Genomic DNA, 22,736 nt, shown 5'->3' on the forward strand with positions numbered 1-22,736 from the left:
CTCATTTGCCAAGATAATCCATCCACCTGACAGGTGTGGCATATCAAAAAGCGGATTAAACAGCATAATCGTTCATTACACAGGTGCACCTTGTGCTGGGGACAATAAAAGGCCACTAAAGTTTGCAGTTGTCACAACACAATGACACATATTACTGAAGTTGAGGGAGTGTGCAATTGGCATGCTGACTGCAGGAATGTCCACCAGAGCTTTGCCAGAGAATTGAATGTTCCTTTCTCTACCAGAAGCTGCCTCCAACGTTGTTTTAGAGAATTTGGCAGTACGTCCAACCGGCCTCACAACCGCAGACCAAGTGTAACCACGCCAGCCCAGGAACTCCACATCCGGCTTCTTCACCTGCGGGATCGAGACCAGCCATCCGGACAGCTGATGAAACTGTGGGTTTGCTGAACCAAATAATTTCTACAGAAACCGTCTCAAGGAAGCTTCTCTGTGTGCTCGTCGTCCTCACCAGGGTCTTGACCTGACTGCAGTTCAGCATCCTAACCGACTTCAGTGGGCAAATGCATACCTTCGATGGCCATTGGCATGCTGGAGAAGTGTGCTCTTCAAAGATGAATCCCAGTTTCAACTGTACTGGGCAATGGCAGACAGCGTGTATGGAATCGTGTGGGCGAGTGGTTCGCCCAATGTGGGCGGTGGGCTTATGGTATGGGCAGGCATTAGCTACGGACAACAAACACTATTGCATTTTATCGATGGCAATTTGAATGCAGAAATAACGTGACGAGATCCTGAGGCCCACTGTCGTGCCACTCCTCCGCCACCATCACCTCATGTTATAGCATGATAATGCACTGCCCCATGTCGCAAGGATCTGTACACAATTCCTGGAAGTTGAAAATGTCCCAGTTCGTCCATGGCCTGCATACTTACCAGACATGTCACCCATTGAGCACAATTGGGATGCTCTGGATCAATGTGCATGATCCTGACAATATTCAGCAACTTCGCACAGCCAAGAGCCTGATCAACTCTATGCAAAGGCGATGTGTGGCGCTGCATAAGGCAAATATGACTGCAAGGCACTTCAGAGGGTAGTGCGTACGGCCCAATACATCACTGGGGCAAAGCTGCCTGCCATCCAGGACCTCTACACCAGGCGGTGTCAGAGGAAGGCACTAAAAATTGTCAAAGACCCCAGCCACCCTAGTCATAGACTGTTCTCTCTACTACCGCATGGCAAGCGGTACCAGAGTGCCAAGTCTAGGACAAAAAGGCTTCTCAACAGTTTTACCCCCAAGCCATAAGACTTCTGAACATAAGACTACTATTTGCATTGTGTGCCCCCCCCCAACCCCTCTTTTACGCCGCTGCTACTCTGTTTATCTTATATGCATAGTCACTTTAACCATACATCCATGTACATACTACCTCAATTGGCCCGACCAACCAGTGCTCCCGCACATTGGCTAACTGGGCTATCTGCATTGTGTCCCACCCATTATGTCAGTGTTGGAGCCCCTGGCAGCCATAAATAAAAAATAAAACAAAGAATATGGGTCCGTCTGGTTTGCTTAATATAAGGAATTTGAAATTATTTATAGGTTTCTATTATAAGTATATTTTATCAAATTACATTTTTGATACGTAAGTATATTTAAAACCAAATACTTTTAGACTATTACTCTAGTATTGTACTGGGTGACTTTAACTTGAGTAAAAGTAAAGATACCTTAATAGAAAATGACTCAGTCATGTATGACAATTGGGTACTTTTTCCACCACTCCACTGGTTCTGTGTATAAGCCATTTAGCACTTTTACCAGCCACGATCATGCTTGCTTCGTCCCGGAAAGTATCGTTCCTAGAGATACTGAATATGCCGCTGTTAAGTGTTATTTTCGTTTGAGTTGGTTGATCAAGGACGCCTGACTACGTACGGACGCTTCTGCAACGAGTCGTCTGTATAAACAATGGTTCGTTGCGGGCGAAGCAATGGCCATGCACGTATACATTTTACGTATGGGTGCTCCCAGGAATCGAACCCATAATTCTTGCGTTGCACGCGGCATGCTGTACCAACTGAGCTACAGGACCACATACAACAATAGCCAACGTTACGTTTCTCTCAAGATTAGAATACTTGTGTTGTAGCTATACAGTAACACGTTAGCTACCGTGCTTGCTAGCTAGCTAGCCACAGTAGCTAGCCAGAGCTACAGTTTGCGTCCATGCCATACTTGACATACAGTTAATTCAGGTTTAGCTTATGTCAGCTGCAATACACACACACGTACCTGGAATCATTTGTAATAACTGGCTCTCTGAAGTTTATTTTGCTACCACCACGATGAACCACGCGTATTTCTGCGTGCGCCACCATCTTTTCGGATTTCAACTATGAACCTTCGCCTCTGACCCAACAACACATGGCATGCTTCTGTCCTTGTTTATTCAAAACTGGTTCGTAGTCGCCCTCAAGCGTTCTTCTCAAATTACTGCATTTGATTTAATATTTTATTTTTATTTTTTATGATTTAAGCTTATTTAACTAGGCAAGTCAGTTAAGAACACATTCTTATTTACAATGTTATGTATTGCTCATCATTGTTGTTGGCTGTTTTTTACTTATTTATTTGTTGTCTCATCACATTATTGTACCAAAAAAAACGGAAACGTAGCTAATACATCAGTATTTATTGTTTCGAGTGGTCTTTTTAGTGGTATGGGGTTCCAGTATTGAGTCGCTGGTCGCATTGATTGACAGATCATCCCTGAAGTTGTTTTATTGCGTAAAAGTTCTTTCACATTATGACGTTGGCTTTGTATAAAATGCGATAGCCTTATCTCTTTGGTAATCACTTGGTTAAGTTTTACATGATGAGAACATACGCTCCAGCCATAGACTTTAACCATGGAGGATAATAAGGTAAGCCTATGAATTGCTAACAGAGAAGGCCTATGCACCGTCTTTTTTTTTAATGCAGCGGCAGGGACCACAGGGTATACAGGACATGCCGCAAGTAGTGGCAGCTGGGTGGCGGTGTGGGCTAACGTTAATGTCCCGCTAATATAATCATTTTAAATATTGTAAAAAAAAAGTATGCATTATAATAACCTATGGGACTTGTTATAAATAAAATATGATCCTTGCAAAGATAACAGCAGTAGGCTACTTATCATAATTTTACCTAAATTATTATAATAATAGGTGACTCCATAACGCATTAATTACGAATCTTGATATCAGGCAATAGGATCTATGTGTATTTATAGCGAAAACCTGTACTGTGTAGTCATTTTGTTAGTTATTTAGCAGTCTTATGGCTTGGCGATTGAAGCTGATCAGGAGCCTGTTGGTGTCAGACTTGATGCACGGTACCGCTTGCTGTGCCGAAGCAGAGAGAACAGTCTATGGCTTGGGTGGCTGGAGTTTTTAACGATTTCCGGGCCTTCCTTGATATAGAGGTCCTGGATGACAGGGAGAACAGCCCTGGTGATCAAATTGTATTTGTCACATACACATGTTTAGCAGATGTTATTGCGGGTGTAGCGAAACGCTTGTGTTTCTTGCGAACAGTGCAATAAAATCTAACAAGTAATATCTAACAATACACACAATCTAAAGTAAAGGAATGGAATTAATAATATATAAATATTTGGATGAGCAATGTCAGAGCAGCATAGACTAAGATACAGTAGAATAGGAAGGATACAGTATATACATTTGAGATGAGTAATGCAAAATATGTAATGAAACAGGCAGGGAGCAGGTCTCGATCCCTCAACCTTCTAGCCCGAAGTCCAGCGTGCTATCGACTGTGCCCCAAAAGCATGCTCGAGTGGCAGAGTCGATATCCGCGGTTATAAACCCAGGGTCGTTACAATATGTAAACATTATTAAAGCGAATAGTGTTCCATTGTTTGTGGCCAGTGATTTCAAGTCTCTGTATATAGGGCAGCAGCCTCTAATGTGCTAGTGATGACAATTTAACAGTCTGATGGCCATGAGATAGAAGCTGTTTTTCCGTCTCTCTCCTGGATGATAGCGGGGTGAACAGGCAGTGAGTGGCTCGGGTGGTTGTTGCCCTTGATTATCTTTTTGGCTTTCCTGTGACATCGGGTGCTGTAGGTGTCCTGGAGTGCAAGTAGCTTGCCCCCGGTGATGCGTTGGTTGGGCTGATTTACTAGGCTGTCCGCACCACCCTCTGTAGCGCCATGCAATCGTGGGCGGTGTTATTACCATACCAAGCAGTGATGCAGCCAGTCAAGATGCTCCTTCCTAATTGTACAGCTGTAAAACTTTTTGAGGATTTGAGGACCCATGCCTAGGGCTGTGGCGACCATGAAATTTTGTCAGATGGTGATTGACCGTTAATTAACATGAACACATTTAGCATCTCCTGGCTTCCACACACAGCCTACAAACCACTGATGCAGACATTTGGAACATCTACATATTAAAAAGTCTAATAAATCCATGTAACATAGCCTACACCATCACAATAAATCCAGTCTAAAATGTAGTCTATTTCAGAAGAACAGAATAGCATACTCTGACTTGTCCTTATGTTAGACCCTGATCTGGCTATGCCATATGGCTACACTAGTTCATTTAGCAGACAAGATTTGGTTAGAATTCCATGGCATTATTTTATAGTATGAAGAATACAATTGAACATAGCTGAATAAAATAAAATACAATATTTTCTCCAAACGATTTGAGGGAGTGCGCACATGTGGCTATTCTGTGTTTAGCAGTTAACAAAGAAATAGGTACTCCTATATGCTTAATTTAGAGTTATTTATGTAACTTTGGTTGTGATACAAACGTTGGGCTATCCGTTTTGATTTTTAATACATTCTAAGGCTGTATGATGTGACTCTAATGATGATTTGAAAAAAGTCGCATGAAAGGCATGAGCTCTGCTTAGTTTTTTTGCTCAGGCTGCAACTGTTATTCACAATTTGACAAGCACTTGATAATACCTCAAATTACCCGGCGACATCCCTTTTGTGTTACAGTAATGCCCCCTAAAAAAATCCATTGGGCTGAATATAATAATTATAATTCCCTTCTCCTGGCTCTGAAGCACCTCTCACTCACATGGCTCTCTCAGATAGCTCAATTCTCATTAGCCAATGCCCATCAAGTGATCGGGTCTTTCTCACAGGCTACAAGTGAAGACAGACACATTGGAGACTCAACTGCTTGCGTCCTTATCCAATTCCAAGGCGCGTATTGAAGATATTGGAAGAACTGTCTACATTTACTTTTCATCAGCCAACAAAATTAATAGGCCTAATGAATAGCAAAAGCACTAGCCTATGTCAATTTACTATCCCCATTGTACAAAAATGTACCTATTCTGTGTGAGATATAAATATTCCAAACATAGTCTGGGACAGCTGTGGGATGCGATAGATCCCAAAATGAATACAACCGTTAGCAAAAAATGAATTTACCATGGCTAAGGGCTGTATCCAGGCACTTCGTGTTTCGGCTTGCTTCAGAACAGCCCTTAGCTGTGGTAAATTGGCCATATACCACACCCCCTCATGCCTTATTGTGTAATTATAAACCAGGCAGTTTGGGTCCTGGATGCTTATTGGCTGAAACAGCATTTCAGCCATGTGTATATACGACAATATACCACGGGTATGATGCAAAAAGACTTGTTACTGTTCTATTTATGTTGGTAACCAGTTTTTATTAGCAATATGGCACCTCAGTGTTTGTAGTATATGGCCAATATGCCACAGCTAAGGGCTGTATCCAAGCAGTTTTGCCTAAGAACAGCGCTTAGCCATAGTATATTGGCCATTATAAACTGGGTGGTTCGAGCCCTGAATGCTGATTGGCTGAATGCTGTGGTATATCAGAGTGTATACCACGGGTATGACAAAACATTTATTTTTACTCTTCTAATTAAGTTGGTAACAAGTTTATAATAACTCTGCGTTGTGTCGTGCATAAGAACAGCTCTTAGCTGTGGTATATTGGCCATATCCATGAGCATTTAAAGAATGGTCTAATTTGTTCCAATCAGAGTTTAAATGAAGATGATCCACATGATCATCAAAGTTTGGAAGGTCAAGTCCAGAAAATGAAGAATGATATCCTGGGTTTAAACTATCCAGAAGATAGTGAAGTGAAGGATCCCCTGCCTCAGATCGAGCTGAAGGCTGTGACAAGGAGAAAAGTTAAGGTGAGACAATAGATTGAGGAGAGAAAGGGAAATCTGGGGTCTTACCTGTCCACACTCCAAACCTGTCCAATGTGCCATACAACATGCCGTTGAGAGGTTGGAGGGTAAATTGTCCTTACAACAGACTTCCATAATAATATTCAATCACCAATCGTTTACCCTAGCTCTTCTCAAAGGCCTGTATAGCAACGGCAGCATACAGTATGTCACTGACTGTATTGTCTTTTTAGACAAAGAGGAGGACCAGTGCCAACAGGTCCACAGTTGAACAGAGCACTGATACTGATGCAGCTGAGAGAGATTTTGTTGATAATCAGAATGATGAAGATGAGGAAGAGGTGAAGAAGGATACCCTGCCTCAGATGGAGCAGGATGCCGTGAAGAGAAATAAAGTCAAGGTAAGGGAATAGATTGAGCAGAGATGTGGATATTTTTGATATCTTTCATGTCTATAACCTGACCCTACAGCATGTTGTTCTGAGGAAGGTAAATTGCCCATACAATACCCTTTTATCTCCTAATAGTAAATCTAGGGCTGACCCCATTTGGTTGACTGGACGATTGTTTGGTTGACTGGGATTTCTTAAGTCGAGCAGTCGCAAAAGTTTTTTTTCTTCATGGTGCACATGGACACCTGTCTGATTCGCGCCTGTCTCAGTTGACTAATCCATTACCGAGGCCACAGGGATGGCACAGTCCATCACGCTAAGACGTAATACTGAAATTGTATATGGTTATATTATGTAAAAATAATGGTGCAACACTAATAAATCAAATATTATTTTATAACAAATGTGCTTTCTCCCGCGTTGGATACGGTCGCTGTCCGTGGTTCTGAAACTTAATCTTCAGTGCGCCGTAGAATTGGGGCCCTTCCCTATGTTGCTATGTGCATAATAGCAAAGTTAACCAGCATATTGGGATTGAGAACAATGCTGCAGAGGCAGCAGCAGAGACGGGGAAACAGCCCTTGCCGTAGCCTAATTGTCTAAGAAGATTGAGGAGAGAAGAAAACACAACTTAATTAGGTCTATAATCAATAGCCTAATTGTTAAATGTGCCTGGCTTTGTAAATCATCCATATATATATTACCAGTAAAAAGGGTTTTTCTTTATTTTTACTATTTTCTACATTGTAGAATAGTAGTGAAGACATCAAAACTATGAAATAACACATATGGAATCATGTAGGTACCAAAAAAGTGTTAAACAAATCAAAATCTTTATATTTGAGATTCTTCAAAGTAGTCACCCTTTGCCTTGATGACAGCTTTGCACACTCTTGGCATTCTCTCAACCAGCCTCATGTGGTAGTCACCTGGAATGCATTTCATTAATTAACAGGTGTGCCTTGTTAAAAGTTAAGTAAAGGAAGTTCTTTCCTTCTTAATGCGTTTGAGCCAACCAGTTGTGTTGTGACAAGGTAGGGTTGGTATACAGAAGATAGCCCTATTTGGTAAAAGACCAAGTCCATATTATGGCAAGAACAGCTCAAATAAGCAAAGAGAAACAACAGTCCGTCATTACTATAAGACATGAAGGTCAGTCAATACGGAAAATTTCAAGAACTTTGAACGTTTCATCAAGTGCAAAAACCATCAAGTCGCAAAAACCATCAAGCGCTATGATGAAACTGGCTCTCATGAGGACCGCCACAGGAAAGGAAGACCCAGAGTTACCTCGGCTGCAGAGGATACGTTCATTAGAGTTAACTGCACCTCACATTGCAGTCTAAATAAATGCTTCACAGAGTTCAAGTAACAGACACATCTCAACATCAACTGTTCAGGAGACTGCGTGAATCAGGCCTTCATGGTCAAATTGCTGCGAAGAAAGCACTACTAAAGGACACCAATAAGAAGAAGAGACTTGCATGGGCCAAGAAACACGAGCAATGGACATTAGACCCGTGGAAATCTGTCCTTTGGTCTGATGAGTCCAAATCTGAGATTTTTGGTTCCAAGAATGTCTTTGTGAGAGTAGGTGAACAAATGATCTCCGCATATGTGGTTCCCACCATGAAGCATCGAGGAGGTGTGATGGTGTGGGGGTGCTTTGCTGGTGACACTGTCTGTGATTTGTTTAGAATTCAAGGCACACTTAACCAGCATGGCTACCATAGTATCCTGCAGTGATACGCCATCCCATCTGGTTTGCGCTTAGTGGGACTATCAGTACCTACATGATTCCATATGTGTTATTTCATTTGATGTCTTCACTACTATTCTACAATGTAGAAAATAGTAAAAATAAAGAAAAACCCTTGAATGAGTAGGTGTGTCCAAACTTTTGACTGTTATATATATATATATATATATATATAAGACAGATATAGCTTCTGTTGCCTGTTTGAGTATTTGTTTAATAGCCTACTGATTCTGTGAGCACCAAGCCTCATGCACCGGCAAAATGTTGAATTAAGCAATTTCACAGATTTGGCTGTTTTTAATCTTTGCTATGCTGTAATAAAGGCTTTACAATTTTTTGTTGTTAGAACAGACTGGTATTGCTTAGAATTTATTTAGTGTTGTTTACACTGTTCCAAATGGTCAGAAAAAACAATATTGTAATCTAACAGCAAATGTTTGGCACACATAATACTCTGTCAGCGCTTGCTCCTATACCCTCCTTGTTCTTGACCACCAGTAGTTTCCACAACTAAGTCAAATGTCTTCCACAGATCTGAATTCCCCTTTCCCTCCTAAGCAACCAGTAAACATTCACCCGTTTGGCGTTTATTTTTCACATCCTCCGCATCCATTTTGCTGTCGATATTACTGTGTTCGGAGTTTGTTATAACCAATTTATTGATTTGATTACTATAGGTCAGGCCCTAATTGTCACATGCATGCGATGCTTACATGTTTCACATAAAGAGAGCAAGGCTGAGGAAATAGGTAATGCTTTTTGTAAACAAGTTAGGGATTTCGGTAACAGAACTTTTCATTCAGAAATGAGGAAGAAACGAAATGGCTGAAATGATGTTGCATCTTCAGCATGGACAGCACAATAAATACTTGCTGTTATGTGGTGCCTTTTCACTGCAGTAGGGAGGAGAGCGAGACAACGTGCGCCTGTCACACAGGCATTCGCTGTCATTTATTTTAATACAGTGTCACCATCGGGCTCTTTCTTGAGTCATTTGTGTGTCTTAATTACTTAATCAAACCGTGTGCTTAAAGCATCAGACAAGCTCAGTGCCTATGTAGGTGATTGTATTCAAACACATAGGGTGTGTCTGATATGGAAAAATACATTTTAACATTAGAACAGGATGACTCTCGGTCGACAAATTTTTTTTTTGTCGGGGACAGCCCTACAATCAATCTTACCCTTGCTCTACTCAAAGGGCTGTATTGGAATGGCTTCATACAGTATCTACGTGTATATCATTGACTGTATTGTCTTTTTAGACCAAGAGGACCAAGAGAAACAAAATGGAGCAGATCACTGATACAGATGCAGGTCATAAATGAAACTCTAATTTCACTGAATGTAATCCTTTTGCATGTAAATGTGATTTATATGGGCATCTATTGAGCAGAGGACTAATAGCAGAGTGCTCATGTTATCCTTTCTTGGGTACTTAACTTCACAAAGTACACAAAGTTGGCTAACACATACTTGCCTCAGAAGGTTACATGTTTTCTGACTTCTTTACCTTGGTGAATGCTGCTTTGGACACAGGTCCCTCTACATCTGTGGAATTCTCTAGGATGGCAATTCAGGGGACATCTCACCAGGGACAATCTAATGAAAAGATCCTAAGTGAGTGTGTCTCCAGGGCCTGTCAGACCAGGGCTCTTGACCTCCCGCCAATCAATCCGGATGCTTTCAACCCGATTATCATCCGGTTTCTGGAAAAACTTACTGAGGAGTATGTCCAAACTTCTATTGTAGTATTTGAATACAATGTCATCTGGAGGATTTTATAAATTGTATGTGTGTTGGTGTGCTTTTTGGTGCTAAAAACATCTAATTATCTCGTATAGGCAATGGAGGCAGTTAAGCATTGGCAGGATGGACCCTGTAAGTCCCTTAACCTTGAAAATGATTCATATATATATTAATAGATGTTTCAAGAAAATTAGATACAAGCCATTTATCTGTCTACAGTATCATCCACATTATCACAAACAGTTACATTCAAAGAGCTTTTTAGTAGCCTACTGCTTTTCATGCTTTCCAATGTATGCCACTTTCATGATTCTCATGAACATATGTGAGATTGTTGGTATCTCTTCGAGGAGCTTGGTTTCAGAGCCCGGCTATGAGTAATCTACCTACACTGTTTCGGTCCTACAGGTGATGAGGGCACTGCTTGCAGAGATGTGCCTGGAGATTGTGCGGTTTGTATCTGAGGCCATCCTGGAGGTCATCATCCCTGCAATTTTCCGTTTTGTACGGATATACAGCCATGTGTCTCCAGTATCCGGCAAGTCTCTGACAGAATCAGAGACATCTTCTAGCACAAACCTGAAGGTTCGCAAGAGAGGCAGCAGAAAATCCTCAAGGTCTTGCGCGGCCAAATCAAGCTCCTCTCGTAATGGGTATGTTCAGTCATTCCTAAAGAAACCGGTTTCACCTAACTATTCATAACCCATTTTGTGAAAATATGTTTTGTTATCTGTATAACAGTTTACTCTTAATGACCAGTTTAACTGATTACTGAATTATGCATTAATGTGACTACAGTGTCTACTATCGAATATGGAATGCTGTATTGTTTGCTTTGTATTCTCAAAGGTCTCAGACAGTGTTGCCAAAGACTCAGGGAGATGGTGAGTCTATATCATCTGAGCCACTCAGTGACTTTTTTGGGATCACTGAGGACAGTCTCCTCACTAGTGTCCAGGATTCCTTCAAAGAGTCTCTGAACAATGTCCTCTGTATCCAAAGAGAGGGCCAGGTAGACACTCAAAGTCTATCCCGGGTTATTGTTGGAGAAGTGTCAAAGAAGGTCAATTCCATAATCTCTGTGGCCATTCAAACTCCCATCTCTGGGCGAATGTCCCCTGTCATTTTTGCCAGTGGTGGTGTCTCCAGCACCAAGGTGGTTGAGGATATGGTGTCTGGCGTTTCCAACATACTTCAGATGTTCATTAATGGGCAGAGTGTTGAGCAGAGTGTTGTTTTCAGAGAGGATGGTGTTGAGGTGGATATGACACATTTAACAGGACAGGTCATGACAGCCCTCAGTGGCACTGTTTTGAACTTCAGCAATAAGGAGGAAAATGAACCCGACAAGAGGGAACTGCTTTGTGTTGTTGCTGACCATATGAAGATGCTTGAATCTTGTAAAAGTTCTGAGGAGATGCTAAAACAAGGAGAGAGCAACCTCAATATCAAAGGTGCCAAATCTAGTCTTCATCTGTCAACACAAAGTATGGACAGACTACTCACTGAGGAGTTTCAGACCAAGGCCACTGCATCGATCCGGGAGATCGTTAAAAGATTCAGGGGTTGTACATCATGTTGTTCTGGCACTACATCATCTAGCCCAACTCCTAGGATAGGTGAGATCGGAGACCTTATGATCGACCATGAGGCCTCTGAGTTGGTAAGTACCTTTGTTTCAGACATGGACAATCTTACCCAGGCTATCAGGGCATCCTGCTCTCCTGCACAGAGTGAGCAGATCCTTCTTGAAAACCATCAGAGTAAGATCTGGTCTTACACTGTTGGTTGTTACTACGACACGAAAAAAACGCTGAAGAGGCTTCTTACCTGTCCAGAAAAAGGGGATCTCTCAAGTACATTTGTGGAGAGCACAAAAGATTCTTTCACAATGGTTCCAACTTTGTACCTGGACATCGGTCATTCCAGTAATGGTGAGGCTGACACATCGGACTCCATTTCTTGTAAACCACTTTTAATAACCCCCTCATCCATGAATGAACAAAAAGGACAAAGTGAGACCCCAAAACCTCTTTTGGCTCTCAAAAAGTATTTGCAAGACCAAGTCCTCCTTGACACCACAAAAGCGATTGCCAGCCAGGTTCTAGTCTTGTATAAGACTGAGGTGATGGAGAAGTTATCATCTTCTGTTGGAGACTGTGATTCTGAAGAGTCTCTGGAGGCCACTCTATTTGTGGATGGCATCATGTCTGACTTGAATGATTTCACCAGTTCTTGTTCTGCTTCACCATCTGAGTTGTTAGACAGTGAACAATGTCTCTCCGATCTCACTTTTCCACTTGGTCTGCAGGACAGCACCACCAACAGTGAATCTACCCAGAGTCTTCCAGTTATAAATATGAAGAAACTCTCCAGTGTGTCTTTCCAGACAAAGGCTAGAAAGGCAGTGAGTGAAGCTCTGAGATCTGTCAACCCCTTTACAACCAGCTTACTGGGAGACTCTGAAGCATCTAAATTACTGGACACTTTTGTAACAGATGTGGATACTATTGTTCAGTCCATGCAGACACATGAATCTGAAATTCTCCGAATTTCAAAAGGGAGCACCCTTTCTGCTGCTCGTATTATATATCATAGATTTCGACAAATGCTGAGGCGGTTTCTCACGCCCTGCCAAGACTCTGTAAAGGTCATCGATGGTGTTACACCAATACATGATGAGATTCTCAAACAGGCTCCCAGTGAAAGTTTAGATTCTCAGGTGACTTGTAATAGTGATTCTCTTGAAATCCAAGCGGACCTTCAAACCTGTACCAAGGAGGTCATTAGTCAGATCCTCACTGTGTATCACTCTGAGGAATCAATGGACGAATGCCTCTCTAGCCTAAAAGGAGATACAGAAGACCTGTCCAAGCTTTTGGATGCCGTTGTTTCTCAGATTGACGTCCTTGCCGCCTCCAAATCATATTTATCTGTTGATGACTATGCTGTCAATACACAGGACAATTTGCATGGTGAGATCAACAATGATGAAGAGGAAGCATCCTCTAGACGTCTTAAATCCACAGCCTTTGACAAACTATGTACTGAGGAGTTTCAAACTAAAGCCTCACAAATGGCTGGTGGGATCCTTCAATCAGGGTTGATTGGCATTGTAAATGCCAGCCTTGATGGTAGAGGTGCAGACATTTGTGCAGAGTCCAGTAATGATGGTGACGATAGAGATGTCAAAATCCTTCTGAAGAGTGGAACTCCATCTTTATTCACCTCTTCTCTGCACACCAATTCTGCAGCATCCAACATCGTCATAAACATCACTAAAGACCTTAATAGCTTCACCCAGATGACTAAAATGTCTGATGCTTCAGTGTCTGGCCAGTTAGAGAGATCCCTGTCAGCTTCAACCCTTCCTGTCAGTGTTCACAATGGGGCCAATGTGAAAGGAAAGATAATTTGGCCAGGCACTGTTAACCTGTTCAACAATGTGTTTACCAAGGTCAAGGATTTTTTTGCCCAGCAACAACCGGTCCTCCTAGACAATGTGGTTGAGGCCCCCAAACATGTTGAATCCATATGCAGAACAGCTACTTCTACACAAATGACTTACAGTGAACATGAAGGCAGCCAGGCCAGCATGGTAAATTATTCCAAAGCCTTAATTAGTCAGACTCTGATGACAATCCAGAGGAGAGTGTCTATGTCAGAGAGGATGAGCACCTCAGAGAAAGGCCTCTTGACTCGTTCCATCGTGGGCTCCATGTTGGAGGATGTTGACATGGTGAGAACTGATGGACACGAGATACATCGGCCATCCTCCTCAAAGTCCTCCCTGTCCATCACCTCTGCCATGACCAGAGGGTCCCAGAGTGATTTTACAAATTCTCTTCCAGGCACTCCAGTCCCCAATGAGTGGCCTGTTGAAAGCTATTGTCCTATCATTAGGAGTTCGGTCATTGATATGAGTGACTCCTCAACTCATTCACAAGGGTCAACAAATTACACAAGGCAAACCATCTCTGCCATAGTTGACACTGTTATGGAGGTCATTCCAAGAGAAGATACGGAACACATAGCCACTGCAGATGATGTCACTTCTTTTACAAGAAGACTTGCGAGACTCAGCCCCAGGGATGGTCTTCAGAACTTCTCACATGAGCTCACTGACAAAGTTTATGAGCTCATAAAAAGTCACAACACCCCCCAGGCTCTTTTTGTGCCAGCTGGCAAGAGCGTGTCTGACTCTATTCTTTTGAAGCTGAAGACAGGATTGAATGCTTCTGAAGAATCTAGGGAGTTTCCATCTGACCTTGTGTACTCCTTTGCTAAGGAGTCAATAAAACGTCTGCTACAGCAGATTGTCCCCTGGCTTCCTCCACCATCACAAGGATCAGATTTCTGCCAAACTATCGTCTCTGATGGTTCTCTTCAGGACACAAGTCGGCTTATCCCGAGCTGTTCTGCCATCTCCATTAGTTCCTCACAGGTTTACTGTGACACAAATAGCCTTTTCACCAATATAATGGTCAATCAGGTCATGGATACCTGTTCTCTGGCCTCCAATTCATCAGAAGAATTATCAGAGTTGATGAACATAATCAATGGGTTGTCCCCAACTGATGCTGGAACACTTGACTCTGACAGACCGGCTCTTATGACCACTAGCCGTCAGTCTAGTGCCAAATCATTGCCTGGACCCTCTCTGTCTGGCAGCAGCACACACAACGGTGGAACTGTGGATATTCAAGTTTTAGGAGAGGTGGAATCCAAGATGGACAACAAAGATCTGGAGATGTCTAGGGTCTCTGTGCATCCATCAACTCCATCAGCCATGGACTCTGATACATATACATCATTTGACTCCACTAGCAATGACTACACCTCTTTGGTACTTTTACTGATTGTTAGATTGCTGTCAATGATCACCCCTATCACATTACTGGAATCCTCTGACATTGGTGAAACATCAAGAGTTCTCACAAAGAGGATTCTGTCTGAGTTCTGTGGCACCTCAGGCCTTGAACCAACTCAAGCCTACCCCCAGAATCTGAAAATCAAAAAGATTTTCAAGGCTGTCTACAAGGGGCTTCTTCAAGAATTCGGGTCAGAGAAGATGCTCCAGGTTGCAATGAAGTCAACGGATTATGCATTTGACGATGCCCTGGTCAAATCATTAACTAGGGAACTACTAACTAAATGCAATAAGGCTAGCTCTTCACCTCCCTCCATGACCCAGTTGCCATCACACAATGCACTTGGCGGTGACGAGGTAGGTAATTCTGGTCTTCCAACAACTGGTAAAAAGGAAAAGAAGAGAGGAAGATTCAGCGCTCTCTGTGGACTCAACCTAAAGGTACATATGTCATCAAAATACAAATTATAAAGATTATTTTTATTAACTATGTACAGTATGATGGTAAACACTGATACCTTTTGTGTGGAATTTCTCCTACTGTACAAATGACTGTTTGTTACCCAGTGTACAAAGAAGGTCAACAAGAACAACCACTGCACTCCAACACCTTCCCAGAACCAGACCCCTGCCGTCAGTGAAACAGGTAAGTCAATACACTCAAATGTGTACTGAACAAAAATATAAACGCAACATGCAACAATTTAAAAGATTTTACTGTGCTACAGTTCATATAAGGAAATCAGTCAATTGAAATACGTTCATTAGGCCCTTATCTATGGGTATCACATGACTGGGAATACAGATATGCATCTGTTCGTCACAGATACCTTAAAAAAAGGTAGGGGCGTTGATCAGAAAACCAGTCAGTATCTGGTGTGATCACCATTTGCCTCATGCAGCGTGACACTTCTCCTTCGCATAGAGTTGATCAGGCTGTTGATTGTGGCCTATGGAATGTTGTCCCACTCCTCTTCAATGGCTGAGCGAAGTTGTTGAATATTGTTGGGAACTAGAACACGCTGTTGTACACGTCAATCCAGAGCATCACAAACATGCTAAATGGGTGACATGTCTGGTGAGTATGCAGGCCTTGCGACATGGGGCCATGCATTATCATGCTGAAACATGAGGTGATGGCGGCGGATGAATGGCACGACAATGGGCCTAAGGATCTCGTGACGGTATCACTGTGCATTGAAATTGTCATTGTTAAAATGCAATTGTGTTCGTTGTCCGTAGCTTATGCCTGCCCACACCATAACCCTACAGCCAACACGACGCCATATACGTGGTCTGTGGTTGTGAGGCCGGTTGGACATACTGCCCAATTCTCTAAAACGACATTGGAGGCGGCTTATGGTAAATAAATAATCATTCAATTCTCTGGCCACAGCTCTGGTGGACATTCCTGCAGTCAGCATGTCAATTCCACGCTCCCTCAAAACTAGTCAACGAGCGTTTTGCCTTGCTCTTATTTTTCCCAGTCTCTGAGACATCTGTGGCATTGTGTTGTGTGACAAAACTGCACATTTTAGCATGGCCTTTTATTGTCTCCAGCACGAGTTGCACCTTTGTAATGATCATGCTTTTTAACCCACAAGAGTCTAAGCCCTGTCTAAGCCGAGGGGTTTGTATCGACCTTACTGCTATTAGCCACTACAAACGCATTGAATAACAGATTCATTACATGGAACTGAAGTGTCTGTCCTATATCTGAGAGATATAAGAAAGTTGACGAATATGTATATATATTTTTGCATGTTTTTAACCCCTTCTTTTTGGCACTGAACAGTCTAAGCCCTGGGGGGGCCTATGTAACACTTCTGCGTTATATAGGCGGATTGAGACTGCTAGGCTACCTGCCGCCCTACATTTGTAAATTATGTAGAATATTACAATTTAAATAATAATAATGCAATACTAATTCTTCACACTAACTAGGGTCAGTTAAAGAAAATGTTATGTTTACATTTTTTTCCCCCAGCAATTGTCAATGATCAAGACTCCTGCCGAACAGAGAGTGTATGCTCCACCAAGAAGAAACCAAGGAAGCGTTCGCTCATTTCCAGGATGTTTTCAGCTATAGGCAAAGCCTTGTCCAGCCCCTTTACTTCCTGCTATAAAAGGAAGACCACCTAATCTATATTTCAAAATAAATATTTGAAATAAACATAATTGCATTAATTCTTCATGTTGAGTGTTTTTCATGATATATTATTGGATGATATAAAGTGTAGAAGTTGTATAGTTGACTATATTACTTTTACCTTTAAGATACATAAAAAAACATAGGAATAGTGTACACTTTTAGGTACAGTTGAAGTCTGATGTTTACATACACCTTAGCCAAATACAGTTAAACTTAGTTTTTCACAATTCCTGACATTTAATCCTAGTAAAAATTCCCTGTCTTATGTCAGTTAGGATCACCACTTTATTTTAAGAATGTGAAATGTCAGAATAATAGTAGAGAGAGAGAATAGTAGAGAACAGCTCCAAAAATTACTAAAGGACGGGACGCAGCCCGGCAACCCTAATGCCTAAAACACGCAGCGTAAATAGGAAAATGCAATATACCCCTACGTGCCCAAAAGGCATGACACATAAACAATCCCGCAAAAATCCCCAAACAAAACAGACAAATTTAATACCCCACTAATTGACTAACACAAAACAGGTGCAGACCTAAACAGACATAACCAAAAGACACAGAAACCTAGATCGGTGGCAGCTAGTAGGCCGGCGACGACGACCACCGAGCACCACCCAACCGGGGAGAGGCGCCAACTTCTGTGGACGTTGTGACAAGAGAATGATTTATATCAGCTTTTATTTCTTACATCACGTTCCCAGTGGGTCAAAAGTTTACATACACTCAATTAGTATTTGGTAGCATTGCCTTTAAATTGTTTAACTTGGGTCAAATGTTTCGGGTAGCCTTCCACAAGCTTCTCACAATAAATTGACTGCATTTTGGCCCATTCCTCCTGACAGAGCTGGTGTAACTGAGTCAGGTTTGTAGGCCTCCTTGCTCGCACATGCTTTTTCAGTTCTGCCCACAGATTTTCTATAGGATTGAGGTCAGGGCTTTGTGAGGCCACTCCAATACCTTGACTTTGTTATCCTTAAGTCATTTTGCCACAACTTTGGAAGTATGCTTGGGGTCATTGTCCATTTGGAATACCCACTTGCGACCAAGCTTTAACTTCCTGACTGATGTTGCTTCAATTTAAAAAACTTCTTACGACAACCCGATCCCGTCACCGGGACTGAGTTTGACAATAGCCAGTGAAAAATTAGAGCGCCAGATTCAAAACCACAAATCTAATAATTTCAATTTCTCAAACATAGGACTATTTTACACCATTTTATAGATACACTTCTCCTGAATCGAACCACGTTGTCCGATTTCAAAGGGCCGTGGCTTTTGTGGCGCGATGGGTAACGATGCTTCGTGGAGTGTCAGTTGTTGATGTGTGCAAGGGTCCCTGGTTCGAGCCCGGGTTGGGGCGAAGAGAGGAACGGAACCTACACTGTTACATAAGTAACAGGAACATTTCCAAGGACATAGACATATCTGATATTGGCAGAAATCTTAAATTATTGTTAATCTAACTTCACTGTCCAATTTACTGTAGCTATTACAGTGAAATAATACCATGCTATTGTTTGAGGAGAGTGCACAATTTTGAACATGAAAAGTTATTAATAAACAAATTAGGCACATTTGGGCAGTCTTGATACAAAATTTTGAACAGAAATGCAATGGTTCCTTGGATGAGTCTAAACCTTTGCACATACACTGCTGCCATCTAGTGGGCAAAATCTAAATTGCACCTGGGCTGGAATAATACATTATGGCCTTTCTCCTGTATTTCAAAGATGATGGTACAAAAAAAATACAACACAAAGGTTGTTTTTTTTCTTTGTATTTTCTTTTACCAGATCTAATGTGTTATATTCTTCTACATTTCCACAAACTTCAAAGTGTTTCCTTTCAAATAGTACCAAGAATATGTATATCCTTGCTTCAAGGCCTGAGCTACAGGCAGTTAGATTTGGGTATGTCATTTTAGGCAAATATTTTAAAAAAGGGGTGGATCCTTAAGAGGAGATAGTTTTTTGCATCAATGCAAAACTCGGAAGTGGGGAGTTCCATTCTTTTTTCAGGAGCTCTGGCAAGTGGCTACGATATGGCAGCAACTATAAAGATGAGCCTATATCATCACACAAAACGCTGATGGTTTTTGCAATGTGTAGGGACTGCGTCTTGCGTGTGCAACTGCAATATCCGTTACAACAGACAGAGGAGGTTATATTCTCCTTCAATAAATATTTTGGGAATGTTCGTAAAAATGTTTATTTCAGCTGTTCAGAAATATGAGTCAAGGATCATGGTTCAGAAGAGGGTGAGTAGAGAGAAACATAAATAAAGGGGGGGGGGGGGGGGGGGGGGTGTTAGCAGCAGCTACGTAGTGTGCGTAAAATAACACATGCGCAGAACAAGATCCGGATCCTTAGCACTGAGAAAGAGGTTTCTGGAGGGGCGAGGGTTTTGAAATAAGACACTGGTGAGGAAACTGGTGAGGAAACTTCTAAATTATTTCCCTATTCACTTTTCCTATTGTAAACAAGTGAAATAGATCAACGGTGCATGTGAAGGAGGCATACAAGGTAATGTGGATGGAGAAGGAAATGCATTGCTTTACAATGACCATCAGGGTGTACCCTTTCCATGCATACTAAATGTCTGCACTTTGTGACTTGACCTACATTGCAAACTCCTTGAATATGACCATAGCGTGTGATTTTTGGCCTTTATGGGGGTAGGTGGTGGGGGTGGGAGATTCTTATGACATTGCCAGCAATAAGATTTGAGTTATATATATTTTTAAAGACGAGGGCTATAGCTCCTCCCCAATCTCGCCGTACTCGGTACCGGGTCCAAAACAACCGTTAAGAGTTGAAAAGGTTTTAACTCAAATGAACTCCACTGAAACTAAGTTGTTCAGCCTTTCTTAGTTTTCTTGGCTAACAGAAGATTTTGTGATGGCACTTTATGTTACGATAGTGTTTGCACTGGTATTCACCTGGTATTCATTTACTAGAACATTATGTGGTATCAATAGGTCCTTTCTGTTACTTACTTTCAACACAATTGGTAACTACGTATCTGGTTGGTACTAAAATGGTAGCTACCAGTTTTAATAAATCCTAAACAGTTTGTAACGATCAGTAATTTAAAGTAAACTTTTTGGTTATTATTATGTAATTACCATTTTACCATATAATTTCCAAGTAAATACCGGGTCATTTCTGTGCCATAAAAACGTTTGAAAACATTTCTGTGACTAGGCTTGACTCTTCAGGTCACAGTTCAACCTGAGCTGGTAACGGAGAGGTGAGGGGGTGAGTGATTTGGGAGGGGTATTGTGTGGAATGCAGTGCACCCTTTCACCCCTGAGATCAGAGGAACTAATCAGAAGAGACCCCCAGAATGCATTGTGGTTGACCTGTGTGAGCTTGGTCTGTATGCTTGTGCTTCAGCCTCCCGAGTGGTGCCCTCAGGCTGTACCACACCATGTTCACTCTCACTCTCTTTGAGAAGCAGTCACTACCTCTCTCAGTCACTACCTCTCTCTGTCTTTCTCCTTGATATGAAGTCTTTTTTTTTAGATGGGGATTGGGGGTGAGGATTCAGGAGATAGCAGAAAAGAGACACACAGTGGGGGCTTTATCCACAGCAAAAATCTCAGAGATGGAATTGGATGTGAGATTCACTGCAGTATTACTCAGTGCTGTTTCATCCAGAACGGTTCGATCCAAATCTGACTGAGTTGTGTGCAACTGATCTGCTAAATGCCGTGCTCTACTCTATTCTACTGTGTTCAGTTCTGCTCTATGCAACTTAGGTCTATGCTGAGTTTTGCCCTGCTTCATTCTGTTCTGATTGGTGTTCTACTGTGATGTGGAGCTCCTTTATATTCTGTTCTGGGCAGTTGTGTCTCTGCATTGGAAAGCATTGTGCAGCCTATCAAAATGCATCAGATATTTTATTCTGCACAACTGTTCTTCCCCAAGTAAAACATTTCTAAACTGGTGATAACTCCATATTGTCATTAATTGAGAAATGTATTCATTGAGGGTTTTTATGCTTTTGATTCCCCAGCACTGTTTACTGTTTTTGTTTTTAATTCACTATTTTCATTAGCTCCAGTACAGTTGATATATAAAGCATCTAATTCCGGTCCAAACAGAGGTTCACATAATTATGTCTTTGAAGCTTTTGAGCTCTACCCACAATACCACCACCAACACCCAATTGGAAAAACACGAGACAATTTACTCCAGGCAATGTCACTATCCCTTGAGTAATGAGGGCACTGCGTTCATCCACCTCTGGCCTGCTGGCCCCCCTACCTCTGAGGAAGCACAGTTCCCGCTCAGCCCAGTCAAAACTGTTCGCTGCTCTGGCACCCCAATGGTGGAACAAGCTCCCTCACGACGCCAGGACAGCGGAGTCAATCACCACCTTCCGGAGACACCTGAAACCCCACCTCTTTAAGGAATACCTAGGATAGGATAAAGTAATCCTTCTAACCCCCCCCCCCCCCCCCCCCCTTAAAAGATTTAGATGCACTATTGTAAAGTGGTTGTTCCACTGGATATCATAAGGTGAATGCACCAATTTGTAAGTCGCTCTGGATAAGAGCGTCTGCTAAATGACTTAAATGTAAATGTAATGTTTCAGCACCCTCTAGTGGTTAATTGTCAGATTAGATTAGAGAAGGTTACTGCAGACCAATAACTTTGCAATACAGCAAGGCCCTCAATTTAGACTGCTTTCCCTCCCATAAAACGCACACGTAGTCTGTTAAAGCATGGGAACTTCAAGTAAATGTATTGTGAATGGACCAATCGAGAATAAGCTCAAATTGTATTCCATCACTCTATTTCTATGCTAGTGCCATAGTGTTACACCCAATATATTCATCTCTACCTTTATTTAGCCAATCAACTCTTTAAAAACCAACTGCCAGAATCCAACCATAGTATTTGGTCTGTAATCGATACTGGTAGCTCCTCAAACATGACTGGGTGCTCCTTAAAATAGAAAACATTGGCTAACGAGGCTGGCAATATCCCCTGCTTAGACATTATAATGGGGTATTAAGAACTTCTGTCAAGACTAACAATGCACTACAACTGCATTCTTAGCATTATTCCTTTCAGCTTTACTTAGTGATGGCAATATTTTTTTAACTATAGTTTTTAGATATTTAGTTTCCTAGTTATTGCTGACTTCATGAGTGGCTCGCTGTAGCATTTTACTCCATGTTATTACAGTAAACGAGAAATCCCTCAATCTGCCATATATTTTTCAGGTTCACATAAATAAAGTAATACTGCCATTGCCTTGGGGTTTTGTTAGAAGTTTATTGGTATCCAGAAGTCCTGATTTGATGGGTTTGACTCTGCTTCTCCTTTAGCTGGCACATGTCCCCCACACCCCCTGGCTGCCTGTGTGTGTGTTGCCTGGTTCCACAAACTGCTTTCTTTTTTCTCTCCAGGTCAAGTCTGTCATCAACCTCATGTTTGCCGCCTACACCGGAGATATCTCAGCACTAAGGAGGTAATGTATGCAACTCTTTTACACACTCTCTTCTTTAACACACACACACACACACACCACACACACACACACACACACACACACACACACACACACACACACACACACACACACACACACACACACCACACACACACACACACACACACACACACACACA

General features: G+C 41.9%; 3 protein-coding genes across 6 annotated transcripts in view; 2 read left to right on the forward strand and 1 right to left on the reverse strand.

Annotated features, from left to right (window-relative positions):
• wdr75 (WD repeat domain 75) overlaps positions 1-2,390 on the reverse strand; it is a 74,543-nt gene extending 72,153 nt beyond the window's left edge. For all 4 annotated transcript variants that reach the window (XR_006761169.2, XM_082966972.1, XM_014164251.3 and 1 more), the window contains exon 1: positions 2,262-2,390. Coding sequence is in view for 3 of the 4 variants with exons in the window: in XM_082966972.1 (XP_082823098.1) it covers positions 2,262-2,347 (86 nt within the window). In the remaining variant the exon portion in view is untranslated. The remainder of the gene's footprint in view (positions 1-2,261) is intronic.
• Positions 2,391-6,014: 3,624 nt separating this feature from the next.
• Positions 6,015-9,649, forward strand: LOC106581842 (uncharacterized). The gene is made up of 3 exons (XM_082967290.1): positions 6,015-6,173; positions 6,404-6,571; positions 9,587-9,649. Exons 1-3 carry the CDS (start codon positions 6,072-6,074, stop codon positions 9,647-9,649), a joined length of 333 nt encoding a protein of 110 aa, XP_082823416.1. The 5' UTR covers positions 6,015-6,071.
• A 1,231-nt stretch (positions 9,650-10,880) lies between these two features.
• LOC123729579 (uncharacterized) lies at positions 10,881-17,082 on the forward strand. The gene is made up of 3 exons (XM_045704831.2): positions 10,881-15,381; positions 15,508-15,586; positions 16,928-17,082. Exons 1-3 carry the CDS (start codon positions 11,182-11,184, stop codon positions 17,080-17,082), a joined length of 4,434 nt encoding a protein of 1,477 aa, XP_045560787.1. The 5' UTR covers positions 10,881-11,181.
• Positions 17,083-22,736: the final 5,654 nt, after the last annotated feature.

This window comes from Salmo salar, chromosome 21 (genome assembly GCF_965601325.2).
Source record: "Salmo salar chromosome 21, fSalSal1, whole genome shotgun sequence".
In the NCBI taxonomy this organism is placed as follows: Eukaryota; Metazoa; Chordata; class Actinopteri; order Salmoniformes; family Salmonidae; genus Salmo; species Salmo salar.